The sequence below is a fragment of the Ascaphus truei genome, chromosome 1 (genome assembly GCF_040206685.1).
Source record: "Ascaphus truei isolate aAscTru1 chromosome 1, aAscTru1.hap1, whole genome shotgun sequence".
Taxonomy (NCBI): domain Eukaryota; kingdom Metazoa; phylum Chordata; class Amphibia; order Anura; family Ascaphidae; genus Ascaphus; species Ascaphus truei.
Genome location: NC_134483.1, coordinates 517,927,771 through 517,948,992, shown reverse-complemented (window position 1 = coordinate 517,948,992; position 21,222 = coordinate 517,927,771). Strand labels below are relative to the sequence as shown.

The 21,222-nt window shown below is 40.4% G+C and overlaps 1 protein-coding gene across 4 annotated transcripts in view; it reads right to left on the bottom strand.

Annotated features, from left to right (window-relative positions):
* CTBP1 (C-terminal binding protein 1) overlaps positions 1–19,612 on the bottom strand; it is a 428,679-nt gene extending 409,067 nt beyond the window's left edge. For 3 of the 4 annotated variants that reach the window (XR_012788155.1, XR_012788154.1, XM_075571294.1), the window contains exon 1: positions 19,526–19,612. Coding sequence is in view for 2 of the 4 variants with exons in the window: in XM_075571294.1 (XP_075427409.1) it covers positions 19,526–19,550 (25 nt within the window). In the remaining 2 variants the exon portion in view is untranslated. The remainder of the gene's footprint in view (positions 1–19,525) is intronic. The other variant, XM_075571285.1, reaches the window with a different exon arrangement.
* Between the last annotated feature and the right edge of the window lie 1,610 nt (positions 19,613–21,222).

Sequence of the window (21,222 nt, the reverse complement as noted above, 5' to 3'; positions counted from 1 at the left end):
AACACATGCTAAACCTAATAGTCCAGCCTTAACCATCACAAAGATAAATGTATTACCAACACATGCTAAACCTACTAGTCCAGCCTTAACCCTCACAAAGATAAATGTATTATTTATTTTAAAATGTTTTATCAGGAAGTAATACATAATGAGTTACCACTCGTTTTCAAGTATGTCCTGGGCATAGAGTTATGAGGACAATTACATGGTTACAAATACATAGTTACATTAAGTGAACAGGGTTAGACATTATATACAAGACATTGCATGAACAGTTAAAGATAATATGTGTCATAGGGGCATGTAACAGTTACAGCCCAGATTAAAATGTGAAACAACTTTAGTTTTGAAAGAATTTAGACTGGTGGCAGAGGTGAGAGTCTCGGGTAGATTGTTCCAGTTGTGGGGTGCACGGCAAGAGAAAGATGAGCGGTCGGATACTTTGTTTAACTTTGGGACTATGAACAGTCTTTTGGAGTCAGAACTCAGATGATAAGTGCTGCATGTGGTAGGGGCGGGGAACTTGTTCAGAGTTGGTGGGTAGCTTGCCCAGAAAGTATTTGAAGGCAAGATAGGAAAGATAAACTTTGCACCTAGACTCAAGTGATGACCAATCTACAGTAGTTCTTTGAGCATTTTGCAGTGATGTGTTTTGTAGTGGCATTGGATAACAAAGTGGCATATTGAATTGTAAAGGGTATCAAGTTTTCCAATGTGAGTTTGGGGTGCTGAGCCGTATACTATGTCCCCATAATCTATCATTGGTATTAGCACCTGCTGTGCAATGTGCTCTGACCAATAGACTTAGGGAGGATGTGTTCCTATAAAGTACACCTAGTTTGGTATTGGTTTTGGATGTCAGGGTATCAATGTGCAACCCAAATGTTAAATGGGGGTCAAACCATATGCCCAAATATTTAAAACTATTAACAGGGGCTAGGATGGTATTAGTGTTCTGACCAATACAGCTTAGTCCCTAACTAACAGTGGGAGAACAAACCTCTTTCCCCCCTTTACACACTGTACCTGCAGCTTTCACCTTGCAGTCTCTCACATGGCTGTCTGTGTATGTGCCTTCAGATCAGCACAGCAGCAGCACAGAAAACGGTCTGTGTTGCCTTTTACATGGTACCTGAGTAATTAAGGCTCAGGTGTGAGAGAAGGGAACACACCCTGGAAGGTGCTGGGTCCTATGTACCTCCCCTCAAACACCTTCTGCTTCAGTACATCACAACACACACATATACACATATATACACATATATACACATACACACACACACACACACACATATATATATATATATATATATAAAGCAGTCGTATGTCTCATGTAAGATTTCATTATACAAATAACTTTTCTATACAATCTGCCATGCCCTTGACATTGCTGACCGATCCTTACCATGCCGATGACAGCTGTAAGACTCTCAGGAGCATAAATGCTAGTATTTTGACATTCTAGCTTCAGTTACCCTTAATCCTTTTGGTTGTACAAGGCACCAAGCTACTATATATTGATCCAAACCCAGGTTTTTAGTTATTAATAGGCTAAATATAGCACAAAGACACTGTAGAAATGTACAAAATATTGAATCAAGTGATTTGGTTGGCCTGTTAGCTCAGTTGCAAGGAGGAAATCAACAGCAGGCAATAAACATCTCTAAATAGAACTCAGCTAGTCAGTAAAGCAGGGTTTTTTATTGAGTGTTTTTATTGAGTGCATTACTATTTGTGTCATGGATTAATTTAGCAAAATACAAAATACAGTACTCAAATCAGTCTTTGGTCAAAATATACTCATCTTCAGTGAAGAGAGTCTGATGTCTGCTACAGTGGCCAAGTTCTCTTCGCACTGTTCCTTGAATTCAGGTCTAAATATCTCATCCATTTAGGATGGTGTTGAAAATGCAATGAAGTGAAAGCACTCACTCCACAGCTGATAAGTGTTCCCCACTGCAGAGCGTGAGAAAGGGCTTCAGACATGCACGAGACCCCTCCTCACCTCTGGAGCAGGAGAGCCAGAGCCAGCCTGGGCCGGGGTCTGTAACTTGCGGGATCATTCAGTGGTGAGGGGCAAGGTTATGAAGTGCAAGGTTAGGACTTTGTCTCAGGGTCACCTTCAGATTGCCATCAGTGTTTGAATAGATAGACCGGTTGTCACAGTTCCACAGTGTATTGGAGTTACAAGAAACTGAAAGCACTCGTTTGCTGTAACATTGTTTTTATTAATGATTTGGCCTAATACAGGGCTCTCAACTCCAGTCCTCAAGTACCAGTCTAGATTTGTGGATTTCCCTGCTTGAGCACAGGAGGTTCTGTCAAAATGATTGAGCCACTGATTGAGCCACCTGTGTACAAGCAGGTATATCCTTAACCTGGACTGCGAGAGGTACCAGAGTACTGGAGCTGGGAACCCCTGGCCTAGTAGATAAATAGCTTTACAAATGTAAATCTTAAAGTCTGCAAAAACTCTTAGCAGTTGCAAAGTTGCCGTTGTCTGAGCAGACAGATTTCTTTAAATCATACAATGAAAAGGATATATATATATATATATATATATATATATATATATATCCTTCTCCTAAGAGTGGGAGTGTTCGGAGGGGGACGCCTGACTTGTTACCATTACAGGAGGCAATTGATACCATTTCATACCATCTATTATTGGTGATGTATCACAGACTTTCTATCATGATGCTAGATGTTCTTTATGTCTCAGGATCCAATCCACTGGCACTATCTATATAACCCCATGTGGATGAGTGGTATTATATCTGTTATTTCCACCTTCTAGTACATAGTTTCTGCAGCACTATGTTACTTTAGACCCTTTGTGCCTTTGGCTGAGTTACCTAGCGGCATCACCATGGCATAAACGTTTGCCATTCAAACAGTTAGTGGGGATAACCTTGCTACCACTTTTTGCCTTTGTCCCTGTGGTTACTAAAACTGTCAGTATTAAGACCCCCTCCTTTTTAAATATTTCTCCCCTTGTTTTATATAATATCAATAAATTTGTCAATATATACAGTAGAGGCAGCGATTATTCTAACAAAAACCAGTGGCAATTCCCCAAAAGACCCAGGAAACACCCAGGTACATTCTGAATACATGCCTTAAACTTTCCTTAAACTAGCCCCAGCATTTCTGCATTGATTAATGGCCTATCAGATTAACAGCGGGGGGTCCCTGGCAGTCCCATTCAAACTGAATTGGACTGCCAGGGATCCCTGCTGTGTTAATCCTATGGGTCGTTAGTCAATGCAGAAATGCCTTAAACGTGCCTCAAACTAGCCCAGAACATACCCAGCACATACCCAGCACATACCCAGAATGTAACCCGGCTAGTTTACAGCAAATGTTAGAATAAACGTTGCCTCTACTGTATCTACTCTTGGTATACCCGTGTGCTTGTTTTATGGATACTTTTTTGTTGCGTTATATATATATATATATATATATATATATATACATATATATATATATATATATATATATATCCTTTATATATAAAGTTTTACACTTTTCAGTGAACTAGGATGTAACTACTACTTGCTTTGAAATACAGCCATGATTTTGTTACCCACGACGCTTGGGCTCAATAAAAATGAATTTTACAGTGATATATTAGTGTATGAATCTATTCGTAACTACTGTACTGTACTTTTCAAGACCTGCTTGTTTATTATGCAGGGGAGGCGGTAGGAGCCTTTTTTTTTTCCAATGCACCTCACCAATGTACCTTGACTCTTTTTTGTTTTATGAGTTCTTGTTTTATTATTTTTTTTTTAAAGAGTTCACCATTTTTTGTAACCATGGTCTAATTAGATAGAGCTGGAAAAACCCTTAAGGTACTTAAGAGCAATAGTGTTTCTAGTGCAGACTGTTTTTTTTTTTAATTATTTTCATTGGCTGGCATCATATAATCAGAGCAGTAATATAAAATTTCACAAAAATGCATATATAGCTAAAACAAAGAAAGAAAGTTTTCTTGATAGTTGCTAAGCTCGTATGCAAACATTGTGACTACAATTTGTAATAAAGCCCATTTTTCGTTAGATTTTTCTTTTGCCTAAATGAAAAACGTGAGGACATAAAAAGGTAAAGAGTGTACGTGCGTGATAGTGGTAACATGGCTCTAATTGCTACCTTATATGTAACGGTTTGAGAGATGGGCAAATCCAGGACATCGGAAAGGAGAAAAACGACCAAGAGTGTCCGTCCAAATCCCTTCCGAGTAACAATGTTAGCCCCAAGTGTTTGAGTGTTTGTTATTAGTGTTAACAAGAATATCTGGTATAGCGGAGATATTCCCCAGTCCTCGACTAGGGGTTGGCCAGGTTGCAGAAATGGTGGGGCGGTAGCAGGTGTAGACTGGCACAGTAAAGATCCTCCTATACAGGGCATCGCTGTGTAACTCATTCTGTGATGTTACCGCATTTTCTTGGGTCAAGATCTACGGCAGACTTGCCCAAATATAGGAGGGTCGTTGTCCGCTAGTGTTAGGTGTCATCTTTGATCTTAGGCGATGAGCCAATAGAGCAAAGTGGTTAATCGTGTCAGCGTAACGAAGCTACTCTGGAAGTTTTCAAGCTGAACAAGTCATGGGTGTTCCAGAGTGTTCTAACCTGAGTCACTTACAGTAGATTATTCTGATCGACAATGGTAACATGTGGGCCCTCCCTACATGAGGCGCGTCAACCACAGGGAGGTCGCAACCACAACCAAAAAACACAGCTCTAAAATATTACAAGGCAAGAACATTTGTCTAATGTTAACTGGGCACGATTAACACGGGAAGGCAAAAAGGAGCTTTCCTGTTATATGCCTGGACAGGCAGGAAGAAAAATGTGACGTGTGGGGGAGATGGCAGTTAAATATTTCAATTATTTTGTATCTCAAACCTCCAACAAAAATGAAAGTTTGATTAGCAGTGTATAAAACACAGGGTGGGCACTTTCATTGATGTTTTAGCGCTAAACTAATTTTTGTGTTGTGATTGTAAAACAAAATTATGTTTTTGTTTTGTAAAAAAAAAAAAAAACCCCAATAAGTTTGGGATTTTTTTTATAAAGTTATGCACTAAAACAATTTTAAAAACCACATGTGTTCAATTGTATCAAACTTTGAATTTGTTTTCACAAATGTTTTGGCCATCTTATTGTTAAACGTCCTTGGTCTTTCCATAGATGACAACGGCAAAACAGAACTCAGCATTTCCGGTTTTAGCACATAAAAAAAAAGTTTATTCTGTAAGATAAATACTCGCATACAAAAATAATACAAAAATGGCGGTGACATCATAAAAGTTATAATATCTTCAAAGACGGTTGCATAATTCTTCTTATCCTGGTGTTAACCCTCTGTCTGATATTGGCGGTACATCTTCTCTTCTGGTATTAACCCGTCTCTCTCATTCTTGGTGTAATCCTTCTCTCATCTACTTACTAAATCTGCCACGACTGTATTTATCCGGAGAATATCCCTTAGTCAGCCCTCCCTTCTTCCACGTTTATTACCAGTTATAATGTAACTGAACTGGGATTCTTACACTTATTACAAAGAAAACACAAAAAACCCTTATAAAAAAAAATGAGAATAAAAAAAAAATGAACCAGAGCATTCATTTTTCCAGAGTTTTGACTTTTGTTACGAAGTTTGAATGTCAAATTCTCAACCTTCTTGACTTAAAATCCGAATCCAATGTGGAATTTGCGAACGTGCTTATGCTTATCTAAAAATCAGAGGTGGTCACCTGAAAGACAAAGGCTGCATGTGCCTCCCTTGTGGAGTTCACCTGTAGTGCCTTCACTCTGCTACATATGTTGCATTATGACTTTTAGGCGCGTATTGTATATCCCCCAAATAAGCCCCTTAGTGCTATTTATTTTATAAAATAGTAAAAAAGAGAAGTAGTGGAACAGACGTGAATAGATAAGGATGTAATACATTAAAAGTTAAGTAGGTAAGTGCAAGTAAAACCTCTTAACAATTCTTCTTACCTTTTTATAGATCAGATCCATACTCAAGTCACTCCTTGTTTCTTATCAACTGAAGGTTCTGTAGATTGGGCTTCCACGTGGAGATATGATCAGACCACTTTTTAGATCTTCTGAGAATGTTTTACCATTTGTTAATTTACAGATTGGTGAGATATGTCTCATGTAGAAATTGTGTTTGACGTTACCTAAATACTCCTGTGCATTGACATGCTAGTGAGTATACACTTATTCCATATAAAAAAAATATTCGCAGCCCTTCAGCGGTAATTATCACGAATGATTATTGTCTTATGATGCCTTTTTTCTTTTTTGCTTCTGAAATAGAACAAACCCACAAAGGTTTAAATGAACCTATTGATCAATCTTCCCCTTCTTTTTTTCTTTTGTTCAGTATCAGGCATTATGATTGCTGGCCTGTTGCCCCTTGTATATAAGAAAAGGACTTGTCATATATGTTTCTCACTCCTATGTAATGTGCGGCAGGGCTAGGGTAACCCTCGGCATGTTCTGATGTTGCGGGTGTTTGGGTGGAGTCACTGTTTTATAACTTTTAAAAAAAAAAGTTTTATAAATTAGCGGTAATGAGCTTTTCGGAAAACAATCTTCGGTCTGCGCTCATTTTGTGTGTGGAATATTTCTGGCTATAGAATAATGCCTGTGGGTCTTGGCTGAAGGTGATCCAGCTGGTGCCCGATTCTAGAAAAGCAAAGCTATGTCTGTCACATCTAAAAAGTTGGTAATGTTTCACTTTTAAAAATGTATATGTATTTGATTAGTATGGCTTTGTTAAAAGATCTTGTGTGCCTTCTTTGAAAATGCATTTGGGCATTTCTTTGTGTTTGCTCCACTGAGCAATAATAGCCCCTATTCTCCTTGTCTCTGAAGCAAAGCCCTGCATGAATAGCATAATGCGGCCTCTTCTGCAGGGAAAGCAGCACAAGCCATTAACAGCTCACAGGACACAACTTGTATTTATCATCTCTCCATTTGCTACGAAAACCAAATTAATTCTGATATTAATAAACAGACACTTCCACTCCACAACAATCCAGCGAGTAATTACGGCTTTCTTTATTTCTGTTTGTGCTCTTGCAATTCACGGTCGGAGCGAATTACTAAAACAAAGCGGTTGTTATGGCAACTAATTCATATTCTGAATGATCATATTCTAAACATTGCAATTTGTAGCAGGGTGCCCTAAATTCCAGTTTGCCGAGCTGAAGTTTATGTGCTCCTGTCTGGAGAAATAATATCTTAAGCGAGGGGGGATAAAAAGGAAAGGCTTTTCACAGGGCTCGCGTTTGTGCAGATAAGGAACACAGGGGTACAGCTGCTTTTGTTTATTACGGCAGAAAGGCTGTTACAAGTTTATTTGAGTTTGATAAATGGCCTGTACTGAAATCTAAGTGCAGAGAAGCACTTAGGGAACAAGCCCTGGAGTTGCCGGAGAACGACAAAAAGAGGCGAATATGACCAGCTGCAGGATAGGCAAACTAACAAGAACAACAACACACAGACTCTAGTGGCAGATGTTGTGGATACAATGTAACACCTGCTGAATGATGTTAAAAGCCACAGCCCACCCCCAATGTGACATCATTATTAAACCAACCTCAGAGTGACCCTCAGAGCCTAACCGCATGTTCATTATCACCGAGGATGTCCCTTTACTAAATGGGGGCGATGACCGGTGGCATCTAATCAGTGAGGGGACAGCTGCATGTCATAAAAAGGTTCCGCTAAAAATTGGCTTACTATAAGCAACGTGACAGGTGGCCATTTTGATTTCCCCCAGAACGGGGAAATTGCATAATGATATTAAAACAAAGAGAGCGCAAGAAGAACTATTTTGCATTAACTCTTTAATGTGTTGAATAATAAAAAGGGCATTATTGCCCATACAGAAAAAAAATACGTTGAAAGCACGGCACCCAAATCTACAGAAACCTGCTACGGGCCGGGGCTGCTGGGAATATCGTGGGGCTGGGTGCAGGGACATGTGGTGCGGGCCTCTCATCTTCTCCGTCGCGATCTCTTCCTACAGAGTCCCTCATCACGGCATTGTGATGTCAAATGGCATCGCGTTGCCATGACAATGGGACGCACATGAAGTAATGACGCTGTTGTCATGGCAATACAGCGGCAGAGGGTGTTCACGTGCTGTCCCGCTGCTATGACAACGGATGTCCCATTGTCATGGCAATGTGACACCATTTGACATTGCGGCACCATGACAGGACTATGCAGGAAGAGATCACAAAGGAGAAAGTTAGAGATTTGCAGAGGCCCCGCGCTCTCCCCAGGCAATCAGTTTCATTTTTGTGGGGAAGAGTGCGGGGCCTCCTGTAACCGCTGGGCTCGGTGCAGTAGCACAGATGGCACATCCATCAAGCCGGCCCTGGTACGGGAGTCCTCCTCCTTGCTTCCCTGTCTTTGTCCTCCCTGAATAGCTGGGGATATAAGTCTCACCACTCCGACCTCTGGCCTTGTGGTGGTGTCCCCCTCTGAGGGTCATCACACCCGCTTTCTGCTGGGCCTGTTTCGTTATTTGCCTCTGGTTCTCAACAGTTGAGACAAAGCAATTACAGCAACCTCACTATGCAAGAGCAAAAAATGTCATATGCAGTGCAGTGAATCGCTTTGAGTCCCATTGTGAGAAAAGTGCTATATAAATAAAGTTATTATTATTATTATTAAGTTATTAACAGGATCCGCAAGCATGTAACGGAAGAGGTGATTAAATTTTACTCTGATATGGTAAAGACTATCGAAGATAATAAAAGTTTAAAGATGATGAAGCAGCGACTTATGAATTGAAAGAAACAAATCATTGCACTCCACTAAGACAACGGATCGACAAAAAAATACCTGTACGGAGGACTTCTACAAGAAATCAAAAACACAGATAACACAGGGCATAAACAAGCAGGTGAAGAGGGAGAAGAAACCACCAATGACATCAAATCTATGAAGAATGGGAAAGATGGAATAACAGCTGAAATATTGAAAGATTCCGGTCGAAGAAGTAGAGAAAATCCTTCAAATTCCCTACATGCTGCTTGAAGAGCAGGAAAATTCCAGAACAATGGAACAATGTTATAATTATCTTCATCCATGGGGGGGGGGAAAGAAGACATTGTTAATTTTGCCACAAGTTCAAACGACGTCTCACAACAAAGCAGAGAGCTTGCATAAACAAGCAAGAAGATAGGCCCTCGTATAAATGTCAGCAAGACCAAAGTGATCAACAAAGGTGTCAACTCTACAGAAATCTAAATAAATGGAAATAACCATAAATGTAAAATAAGGTTTAACTTGGCCAGCAAGTAACAATGGATGAAAACTTTGAATGAAATCAATAAGAGAATTAAGTTAGGATAGAGCTTATTTTGGAAGAAACAAAATAATCTTTCACGGAACCTTCCACTGGGCCTTAAGAGAAAAGTATTCAACAGTGTATTCTGCCTGTGCTCATGTATGAATCTTAAACTTGGACCGTAAATGAGAAGATAATTAAGAAGCTTCACACAACTCACAAAAGTATGGGAAGGTGCATGCTGGGTATTTCCTGAAGAAAAATAAATAAATGAGTTAAGAAACAAAACAACAAAAAAAAAGTCAAGAAATTAAAATGGCAGTGGGCCAAACTTATTGCAAGAAGAATAGACCATTGTTGGACAAAGGAGATACCTACCTGGATTCCAAAAGATATCAAAACATCAAGTCGGATGGGAGGACAAAAGTAGGACATTTGTTGGAGTACCATGGAGAACAGAGGCTTGCAACCGAAGTACCTCGAAGACCATTGGGGTGGCCTTGATCCAGCAATGGATTGACATCGGCTGAAGAGGTTTATAATATATACAGTATTTAAAATAAATCAATATATATGTCTGTTAAATCAGGGCAAATAACGGGACTTGAAGATGTTTCTAAAGCACAGATGGTACATATGTGCCTTGAGAAGGTGGCACGGATGTTCCTGCTTCATCTCACTATATCTCTGCCCTGTCCATCCTAGGTTTCACCTTACTCTCACGACACTTCGTTCTAGGTCCTGATATCTCTAAAACGGTTTGCGAATTTCTGATCTGCATTGTCAAGGGTGATCCACTATCCACCAATGCTATCTATTTATTGCCTAGTTATAGATTCTTACTGAATCGCTTATGTTGTCTCTAAGTGTTTGCATCAGCTTCTTATGACATCAACAAACATTGCTATAAGTGCAGATATTTTATTTGTATATACTGCAAGACCGTAAAAAAAAAAATATGTTCTTTAATCATACAATTAAAAATATGCGGCAAATATGTACCTGTAACAACAGTTTAATTTGCAAAAATTGTGAAAAAAAAAAATATATTTTAAGAAGCAGCACTGGGACAGTATACACTCATGATACTTTTTATTCATCAATTCTATTGTTTATATATCTTTTATAGTGAGTTCAATATTTTTCCAAAGGTATTCAATTAATTATTTTGTCATTTTCACATTAGAATATATATCTTTTTTTAAAACATCACCACTCTATATATAGGCCTAGATATTTTCACCTAGATTTTTTTTTTACACTTTTTATTAAAAATTTTTAGCTGCTGCAGATATCCCCCCCCTCTATTTATATTATTTGTTTGTTACTTTAAATAGATTTTTATCCACAATATTATTTTTAGTGCATTTTTCCTTACACTGACATTCATTTTTTTTCCGTTTCTATAAATAAATAATGTGATGTTACCAAAAACCAGCTACGTCTGTTATTTTCCCTGAGTTTATGCCTTATTTATTAAGGTAATCATGTGGGAAAATAACCGCAGTAATTGAACTTAATAGCATAGGATTAACAGAACGTTTTTCAGGACAACGCTGTTTTATCTGCAAATAAAGTGAAGTGTATTGGCATTGCTCCTATAGTATAAGGAGAGTCTATGTATGCATAGTTTATATGGTTTACGAACGAGTGAAAACTTATTGGTTCCTTATTGAAAGAAAAGTCCCTGGAATTCCCATGATTTCTAGAAATGGGCGAAACTGTCAAAATCCATTTCCCGGACTTTCCATTCGAAATCTGTCCCGCAGTGTAAAATCCGTTGACGGATTGTTCTAGTTTCAATCTGTGGGGATTAATTTAAAAAACGCCATTGGATACAATGCGCACGGATTTTTTTTTTTTAGAATCCAATCCATGGATTCCGTAATCCGTTGGCGGATGTTTACAAATCCGGAAACAAACTGGATTGGGGAATACGCCATGTGGATTGTCAGTGATTAAAAAAAAAAAAAAAAAAAAAAAAGCCGGAAAAGACGAATCGCCCTTTTTGAGGCGGATTCACGGAAAACCGCAGACCAAATGAACAGGTCGATCCGTGGCGGATCAAAATCCACTGAAATTTTCTGGCCCATCTCTACATGTATCCACGGCATTAATTGTGTGCTAAGACTAAGAGGAAGTTTGGTGTCCAAAGGTAAAGTGATGGGTAGTTTGGTACTCTAAAGAAGGCCAGCAAAGTGCCCCAAAAAATTAGTGGTTATAAACAGGGGGCCAAATAGTAGCTTAATTAAATGTGTCCTGCAATGCAAATCTATGAGCATTGCATAGTGAAATGCTGCCCACAAATGCAGATGCCCATGAATTGTACCCTAGTAGCCGTCAACCAGTGACTGATTCAGAAAACTCTTTGTAGTGTTGTTAAGTATTGGTAAGTATACACATGGATACAAATATAACATGTTCTGCTGAAGGTGCATGCAGTGTTTCTTTCCAGGACTGGGAGGGTTACCGTTAACATTAGTTACTGTACAGTAATGTAATGGCTGCCCTGCAGGGAGAGAATTGTACCACTTGAGCAGAGAACCGTTTTTATTTGTAGCAAGCTGACAGTGAGTGAATTATACACACAAAAAAAAAGCCATTGTGCTGTGAGTTCATGTAAAACCTTGGGACAAAAACATCTTTTTATATACACAAAGAGAAAGAACATGAAAATGGCTCCACCTACTGCTGCATTCTTTTTGCAAAACTGATTTCCCTTAACGGCTTGCAACGTAAATCGCTTCCCTGTGCAAACTTCTGTCCTTCAGCAGTTCTGATATTGTTGGCTCAATTTGTTCTTTGTAGAATTAAATAAAACAGACGACAGAGAAGCCCAATGCTGCATCCAAAATGACAAAAATACACAGTAAAATACTTATATATTCTCTTGAAAAAGGGTTATTTAGTTTAACCCTTTGGCCAAAGCATTGTAAGCTTGCGAGCCACGCCAAGGCAGACCCTGTTCGCAAGTCCTAACACTACCAGATAAAATACTAATATACCTCTATTAGGATTAAAATTCTCATTTACCTCTATTAGGAGGGAGAAAGACCACATTGGATCTATATCCAGTAGAATGTGAAAGACCTGCTGACTTGGGAAGTGGGGAGGGTGGGCTTTTTGACACATATACATATATATATATATATATATATATATATATATATATATATATATATATTTTTTTTTTGTGGGGGCTCAAGGGTTCCCAAAAAGAGCTTGCTGGGGTTTTGTGTTTTGTAGAATTAAATAAAGTAAGATACACATTGAAAGTAGCATACTATTTATTCTGATGCTTTAAGCATAACGCACAACATCTGCAAGCTTTTAACAGGGAGATTTAAAAGAGAAATGTAGTAAATGTCTCATTTTAGTAATAATAACTTTATTTCATATAGTGATTTTCTCTCAATGGGACTCAAAGCACATCACAATTACATAGTATAGTGCACAGGATGCAGCACATAGGAATTTTGTACAGACACAGATGAGCTTGCTATCTATAATTTTGGTGTCTGTGGCACAGTGAGATAAAGTGACTTGCCCAAGGTTTGAAGGACCCTGCTTCAAACTCAGTGTCGTTGTTTACCGTCAGTGTCTTTATTCACTGAGCTGCTCCTTCTCCCTGTAACTTGTACTGAGATGAAAAGGAATATTGTAGCAGTGAAAAAAAGCTAATTTAAAACATAAAATAATGAAATATAGAAATGTGGGAGAGATGGCCACTGGACAAAAATAAAGCTCCTCTGATATCCACATGCTGAAAAAAGTTAAAGTTGACATTTTGTTAAGCCCAATCTTTGGATCCCAGTTGTCATCTGCATCAGAGTATTATTTGGAAAATATTATTGTGATATTGTGAGTGCTTAGGTTCACAAGCGCCTAACATGTAACTGTTATTTCCCGGCTGTCACGGTAGCTAGTGATAGGTTATAATAATTCACACCAAAATATCTGGGTTGAATTGAACACGACTTAGATATAATAAATATAGTTTATTTCTTAAAGAAGGTGAACACACAAGATCTACAAATAACAGGCAAAATATAGACACTTACTTAAGGGGTTGGACAAGAAAGCAATCAGGATACAGGATTGGCAATTCCTTCCACAATACAGGTTCAGATGAAGACATCACGAAAAGACACGAAGACAACTGAGTATAGGAATGACACTGGTTTATATATAATTCCAGTCCTATACCTTATCATTGAGTGCAGGCCATTGGAGAACAATTACCTGCACCCAATCTCTCCTTGCCACCTCACCTGAGGGGCACCATAATACCTGCCCACTAAGGGGGGTATTATTCTAATCAGGGGGCTTATTTCCTCAGCCCCCCTCCCACAAGACTGGCGTCTTAAATCTGGCTTTGCCAGGATACCCTTTGTACCAAGGTGTGAATTACAACACTTAATATCAAGTACCCATGTCCTGCATTCCTTTGTGCTCGCATACACAAGCAGGGTGGGGGACTATTTGATCAGGAGTTTATGATAGACCACTTGTCTCCCATCCTGAGCATTACCATACCATATGGGCTCTGAGTTTTTATACCAGACCCAAAATACAATTCACTCTTTAATATCTTCACATATTAAAATAATCCGTTCTGCTGGGCCCAGTGGGCTGAAACTTGCCAGTCCCTCATGCCGGAGGTGACGCTCCATGGTGGCCAAGTTTCAGCTCTCTGTGACCCCCAGAACCGGAGATACAAAAAACAAGTTAAAATTCTTATTACTTTAATGCAGGATTCTCCGCTCTAAAAATGAATCTCTTTTCACTCTTTCCCATTGAAATCAACGGGCTCCACCGCTATAGGCTTCCAATGGAGCAACTCCGCCGTTGAAGTCAATGGGCTCAGCCGCTATAGTCTTTCAATGGGGCAACTCCGCCATTGAAGTCTATAGGGCTCTTCCGCCATAGTCTTTCAATGAAGTAACGCCGCCATTGAAGTCTATGGGGAAAATCACAATTCTTTACAGTTGCCCATACTCCGTCTGGTTGTTCGGAGAGGGCTGGAAATGGCCATACAGTTATGCCGGAACAGTGACTACATGCGACCCAAATCCCAGCCCTTTGGTCCTCACAGAACCGGAGATATGGACTTACACATGTTACAGTTTTAACGCCACATGGCTATTCCCCCATTGGAATCAATGGCCGGCGCCGCCATAGGGAATGCATGGGCGAGTGCCGCCATGGGATTCAATGGGGCCTCCGCTCCGCCATTAGAGTCAATGGCGCGACCCTCCTGCTGAGCTCGACCCTTTATGCGGGTACCTCATTCTCGGACCCTGTGGTGGTCGGGTGTGGGGGTTCCTAGGGGCTAGGGGCAAAAAGAATTTTATTCCTGGGTGCCCTAGAACCTAAGTTTCCCACGCAATTGTAGTTGACCTTGAACTAGTAGTGATAAAAGCTCTCTTTAAGAAAATGTATCCGCTTTAGCGGTCTGCAGTTTGGATGGCTGCCAACCCGTTCCTGGAGGTCGGCGTCGAGGAATCCCCATTGAAATGGATGGCTCCATTGACTTACAATGGGAAACCGCTGCTCCTCCTCTCGGGCGCCACCTGCAGGTCTTCTACGAAAACAAGCCCAAAATCGCTGGAATCTCCATAAGGTTGCGTGTCACAACTTCCGGTGCGAGCCGACGTCACTGAGCCCGGGATTGGCATATACAGTATAGGGAGAACTTAGAGACGGTAGGAAGGTAAGTGTGTATATAAGTAGTTATGGTGTCATACTACATACTTACAGAGGGAATCAATGAGGATTTTGAGCGATCCGTGTGCGCATGCGCGAGCAGACGGGAATTGCGTGAGTCGCATCTCGCGAGAGCTGGCTCTTCACTGCTCATGGGATGCGTGTCACTCCTTTGGGCGCTGATAGGCTTGTGTCCCGCAGTGAGGCCGCGCAAGGAACAGATCTGCATGACGCTTGCGTAACGGGGACATTACTCTTTGGTAAGAATATGTTGTGACGTCATTGATTTTTGGCGCCAAATCGGCAAACAACTGCTATTTAAATATTCTTTGTACTGTGTTAGACACTTCTTGATAAAGTGCCCGTATCGCACAAAACGCGTAGAAGGTTTGCAACCCTCTATTTTATGGCCTAACAATAAAGGATTTTTTTGCCAGACCTGCTCTTTACCCACTTTTGGCTGTGCGCTGCACACACACACTGCATTGGATTTCCCTGACCGGATACAGCAGCACGCTGATGGAGAGAGTCACTGGAGACACTGAGTTGTGAGTACGTTTACCTGGGGCCAGCCCAATGAGATAAGGGGGGGTGTCTCCGTGCACCTACCCCCACCTTCAGGGTAACTAGAGCCCCACTATAGGTTTAGTATCTCCATTTTAATATTACCCAGTGTTACCTCTCTCCCTTCATTGTTAAGAGTATAGGTCCTTGTACCTGAGCACCATATATCCACAATTGTATGTCTACTCTGTATCCTACCCTGTTCACCTCACATACAGTACTCAGGTAGCAGGGGTGATTCTTCAAACGTGCACAGTACTTTATTCTTTCAGGATCCTACTTACCTTATCCTACCTGTGTCATAACTTCTGACGATCCTGATTTCAGATTAATCCCAGGGCTACAGATAGGGAAACCCCTCAAGGACACTGATCTCCCCTGTTGAAGTCTGTATTTTTCCAGCTTCCTTTACTAGGGGCCTGACTTGAAAGCACACTTCCCTGCTCTGGAAAATAATAAAGGAGACTGCTACCCCAACTTAACTATTTATCATTGAGATAGATCCTGGGAGGAGAGACCAGGGAGGTGACTGTTAGAATGCTTCTCCCCTCCTATTTATCACCTCTCTCTCCCCCCTTTCTCTAGGCAGAAAAGGGGCGGGGCTAAGACTCTGTCTTGTCATTGGCAAACACCTTATCTAGAGGGGCAGGTGTGTAGTATCTAACGCCTTTAACTCATATAATAAGCCCAACAGGGAGGGTTACTGTACATACTCAATTATCCCTTTGCACACATAGGGGCCTAATTACTGCACCAAAGTCTCCTTCCTGCAAAAACAGCTCCATATCGACCAAAGAAAGGTAATCCCACTGAAAGCAATTGGATTCTGTCCTTCAACAATCATGCCATTTCTTTGCACTACTTTTGAACCCGTTTTGCAGCTGTTGGACTTTAGTACATAAACTTCATAGTATCTGAACTAGACGAGCAAGATTTTTAAAGTGTCATATTCCTTTAAGTTGATTTTCCTGTCCAATTTCATGTGCAGTACAATAAGCATGTTACATGTAAGGAATTATGGTTTATTCTTTGTGTATAATGAATTACATTTAGTTTGAGTTGTTTTCTTTGGAACAGCAAAGGCGTTTCATCAGTAACAGATGTAATTTGGGAATATCCTATTTCCTATTCATTACATAATTTGTATGTTGGCCCTAGTTATATACTGTAACCTGCATTCAGAAAATGAATAGCTGGATTCCAGCCCTGGTAAACACCTCTATTCCAAGATCAAAAATGACGACAATATAAATAATTAGAAAACTGGTCAATTTAATGATTTATGTCTTCTACAGAAAACATTCGCTCAGTGAGGAGCAGTAAAGCTTCCTCATCCGCCATTTTGTGGTGAGCAAAAAATACATGCACACCTAACCAGAAGAATGTAAACGAAGGTACTTCTACCAAATATAGGTAGCGAAGTCCTATTGCAATGGTATATGAAGACCGTAAGAACGCTAAGGACCAAAATGTCTGTGAGATTATATATTTTTAATGATTTAAATTGAAATGCCCAAAGAACAAGGCATTACCTGACCATTAACACGATGGCTGGAAGACTTGAAGCCTTTAAACCAGTCAGCTAACCAATTGGTACAATTATGGGCTAAATTTGTTTGAATTAACATTTTAATTTAATAATTACATTTATTTAGCTGTTGCTGGTCCACATTTGTGGGTATTGCCAGGCCAAGAATTTAGACTAATCAGAAGCTTGGTTTTTGAATGTTGTAAAGTTTGAGCATATATTAAATATTTACTTTATTGCATGACAAGAATGCAGCTATGGTTTTACTTTAAAAGCAGTGCCTGTAAAAATAAAAGGTCAGTACCTTGTGGTAGCAGCCACCATACAGCACTTTTGAGAATTATTTTCCGCTGCAACCACTGCGATCACCGGGCTGAGTTATACAACGAAGATATAATTATTATATATAGTGCTGGCAACCTAATCTTTGTGATCGGCGTAATTAAAATGGGGTGAAAAATAAATGTATAGTTAGTCATTCACTGGAAAAGTAAAACTACACTAATATGTTGACTAATTTGGGGAGTTTAATTTCCACTACTTCCTACAGATTTTCAGTTTGAAACTCTTGTGGTTCCTGGTTCACCAGTGAATGTTATTTAAGACAAAAGGTGATACAAAGTAAATGATTAGCTGCTAATGCGCTGACACCACAAACAGGAAATGGGGGTTATGAAAAGGATTTGGATAACCCCCCCAAAAGGGACTAACATCAGCCAAGAAAGTCTGCTTGATTAGATATTAGAACAACCTCTCCTTGAGTGAGCTGCCTAAATTATCACAACTAATGCTTAGCTGGTGGGCATTTCTAATTGTTGTGTGCGATCCTACTTTGCAAATGTATTATGCACTCATACAAAGTAAAGAACCCTGTGAGTATAACGTGGAGTTTTCCATTGCATGGACCTCTTACATTAACAGCAATCTTGGGTAAGCCAACACTGCTCACGTAGTTTCCCATGGGGATATCTGAGGTCCAAATAACGATTACACTCCACTCTCGAAAATGTCAATTAGTTCAGATATCCCTTTAGAGTTACTCAGATTGAGTAACATAAAAAGTTACCCAGCATATTTCTGAGTACTGACAATCCAGACCCACTGATAAGAATGTAATACTACTAATGAGTCCATTTTGTTGTACATAAGAACCAGCTGTCAATAACAGCATGTAAAAACATCAGTTATTAAAGAAATCCTATATAAATGCTTCTTTAGAGTCCAACATGTTCTAACTGGTGAGTAAAAATACAGTAGAAAGCCCACGGGTAGATTGACATCTTTCCCAGGTCCCGCCAACCTGCTTCATAAACCCCATTGTCACGTCATGCAGTGGTTAAGCAGCAGACACATATTCTGTATATGTAATGACGAGGAAATGAGCATACTGGGCCTGTGACTTTTAGCTTCCCATCTCTTTCCTTACAGCCTGAGAAAGGAAGTACAGAATCCGTGGATCCAATCAAGGACAATCAAAGACAACGGTTTCATCCTTTTGGACTCCTCAATCGGTGCTTGGTCACACCTTCTGCATTGTAAAGCTGGTTCAGTTTGCAAACCAAACATAGGTATGGGGGGAAAATTACCAACAGTCTCCACTGTGTCTGACGACAGGTGGTAGAAAGTTGTGTATCGCCTTTTTGCAGATCTGTATGCAATTGTAGCTAGTTTAAAATGTTTTAGTACTGCACACACATTCTAAAGCCGCATAAAATATATAGTTATATTAGCATCACTTGAATGTTTCCTCCTATTGTTATTAAATACGACATATCATCTAGAATCATGAATAAATAGGCTAAAATAAAATATAGAAATAATGCAAATACAGTAGTCTGGAAAATCACAAATTAATATTGTTGCTATTTGCAATACATATAAAGCAAATGAAGCCCAGGCATCTTACAAATGGTGTACTTTTTAATATGCTTAATACTGGAGCTAAAAAGGTCTATCATAAAGCCACAGCACACTAGAACACAACAAGCATATACATTTGTCCCCATGATTCCAGGATAAAAGGAATACAAGATTTAGAACTGTATGCATCTTTCCTTTCCAAATGCTTAATTATCTAGATTCATGTAGCAAATCCAATGAATAACAAACACAAATATGTATTTCTGAATAACGGATGGTTATTTATACCACCATCAGATTTACTTCGATTCCCATACATCCCAATCTATACTTTAGAACAGCACTTCATCATTTAGAGGGAATTAATAAATGTGGATGAGAGCCTGTCAACACAGTTCCACTATGGCCATGTTATAAGATCACATTCAGCAATGGAAGGTTTTGCTTTGCGACCTACTGTATCAAGAACACACTCCATTCTATAATAGGCAATTGTTTTAATAACATACTGTAACAATCGGACACTGTAGGAAAGTAGTCTTTTACCTGCCTCGGGCACGCCTCCAATCATTGGCCAAGGCGATGCGTTGCTGCTGGCAGAAGAGGCAAGTGCATGTTGTGCCCTCCAGGATAAAGGGTAGGGGGCTGTAAAACACAAGGGTGTATGAGAATGAGACATCCTTTACATACAGTACATATGTAGTATAGACATTTAATAGGTATAGCTTTAGATCAAACGTGCAGCAGCTGATTGCTATCTTGTTCCGTAAGGGCTCAATTAGGGGGTAGGGTCTTGAGTCCACTCACATTCTCCATATACTCTGCTCTAACCTTCTAACCATGTGCCCTCTCTTTTGTCTGTGTCATCTCTTTGACTTTTTACACCAAATATCCTTCTCTCCTATTGTCTCCTAGCAATCTTAGCTGTCTTTTACACCCAATTTATCTTTTCACCACATATCCCTTTCTGATTTTCCTGTTACCCAGATAATCGCCTCTTTCCTTAAAACCATTTCTCGTTTTTTTTTGTTGCCCTTTTATCTTTTTGCACAGTGGACTTATTTCCTTGCTAATTGTCACCAGGTTCCTGTTTATTTTTTCCTCTTATGCTTCCTACCGTCTATTTAAACCTGTTTCCAACCCGGTTCTCTTCCGTCTCTACCTTGCTCTTCTTCTCAATCTCTCATCTCTCTTTTGTCCCATTTTTTTAATTATGTCCCTGTGTGTGTGTGTGTGTGTTTATATATATATCTATATATGTAGCTGAGTCCCCCATTTTCCCCTACCAATGGTGTGGGGGAGCTGGCGGTCTGTGTACTGGAGCTGTGTGTAGGATCGGGAGGTGGGGGCGGCTATGTTACATTTTGTGCATGCGCAGTATGATGCGGTGCGCATACGCAGGGAGATAGGAGTGCGGCGGCCATCTTAGGTGGCTCCGCAAGACGCAGCACGGGACTACAAGTCCCAGGATCCACTGGGGGGAGGGAAACCCACGTGGGGCTGTTACAGCCAATAGGGCTCGAGCACCAGGAGAGGAGAGGATATCCTTGGAGCGCAAGGAACACGCGAGTCAGTTGGACGGAGGGCAGCAACAGCAAAGGTAGTGTCCAGGGAGCAGTACTTCCCTGGACTAGGCCTAGACTTGCCCCCTTAAGCCCCAGCTAGGCCCTGAGCCACTTAAGTTAAGTGTTGTAGGGAAGGCCCCAGATAGGGATGCTTCCCCATTAGTGCACAGCAGTACTATTGGATCGGTGACCAGATGGCCACGCGGTGCTCTGTGGTCTGGGACAAGGCAATAGGCCTACATAGACATTTGGGTGACACACTCCAGCTGGAGCTCGCCCAACTACGAGGATCAGGACTCTTAAGGAGTGAAGGGATTGGTGCAGGAGGACCCGCGATGTGGGACTTGATTGATCTAAATCTGCCTGCTGCACCTGGGTACGGGAGTGCCCAGGAAGGTATAAGTGCACTAACAGTTCACAGGGGTAGCGCTACCTCACACTTGGGTGGGACTTTCTGGGAAGGACACCAGGGGTATTGGTGCCACTGCACCGTCAGTACTTTGGGGGATCACCAAGTGTTGGGACATTGAGTGTATACTGTGGGTACAAGGGGTGCTGTTATTATATGTGTTTCATATATGTTATTGCGTGTACAGTAAAAATCCGTTATATACATTGTGTGTATTATTACTGACTGTGTATTGGATCCTGTGAGGGGCTATCCTGCCAATGCTGGGA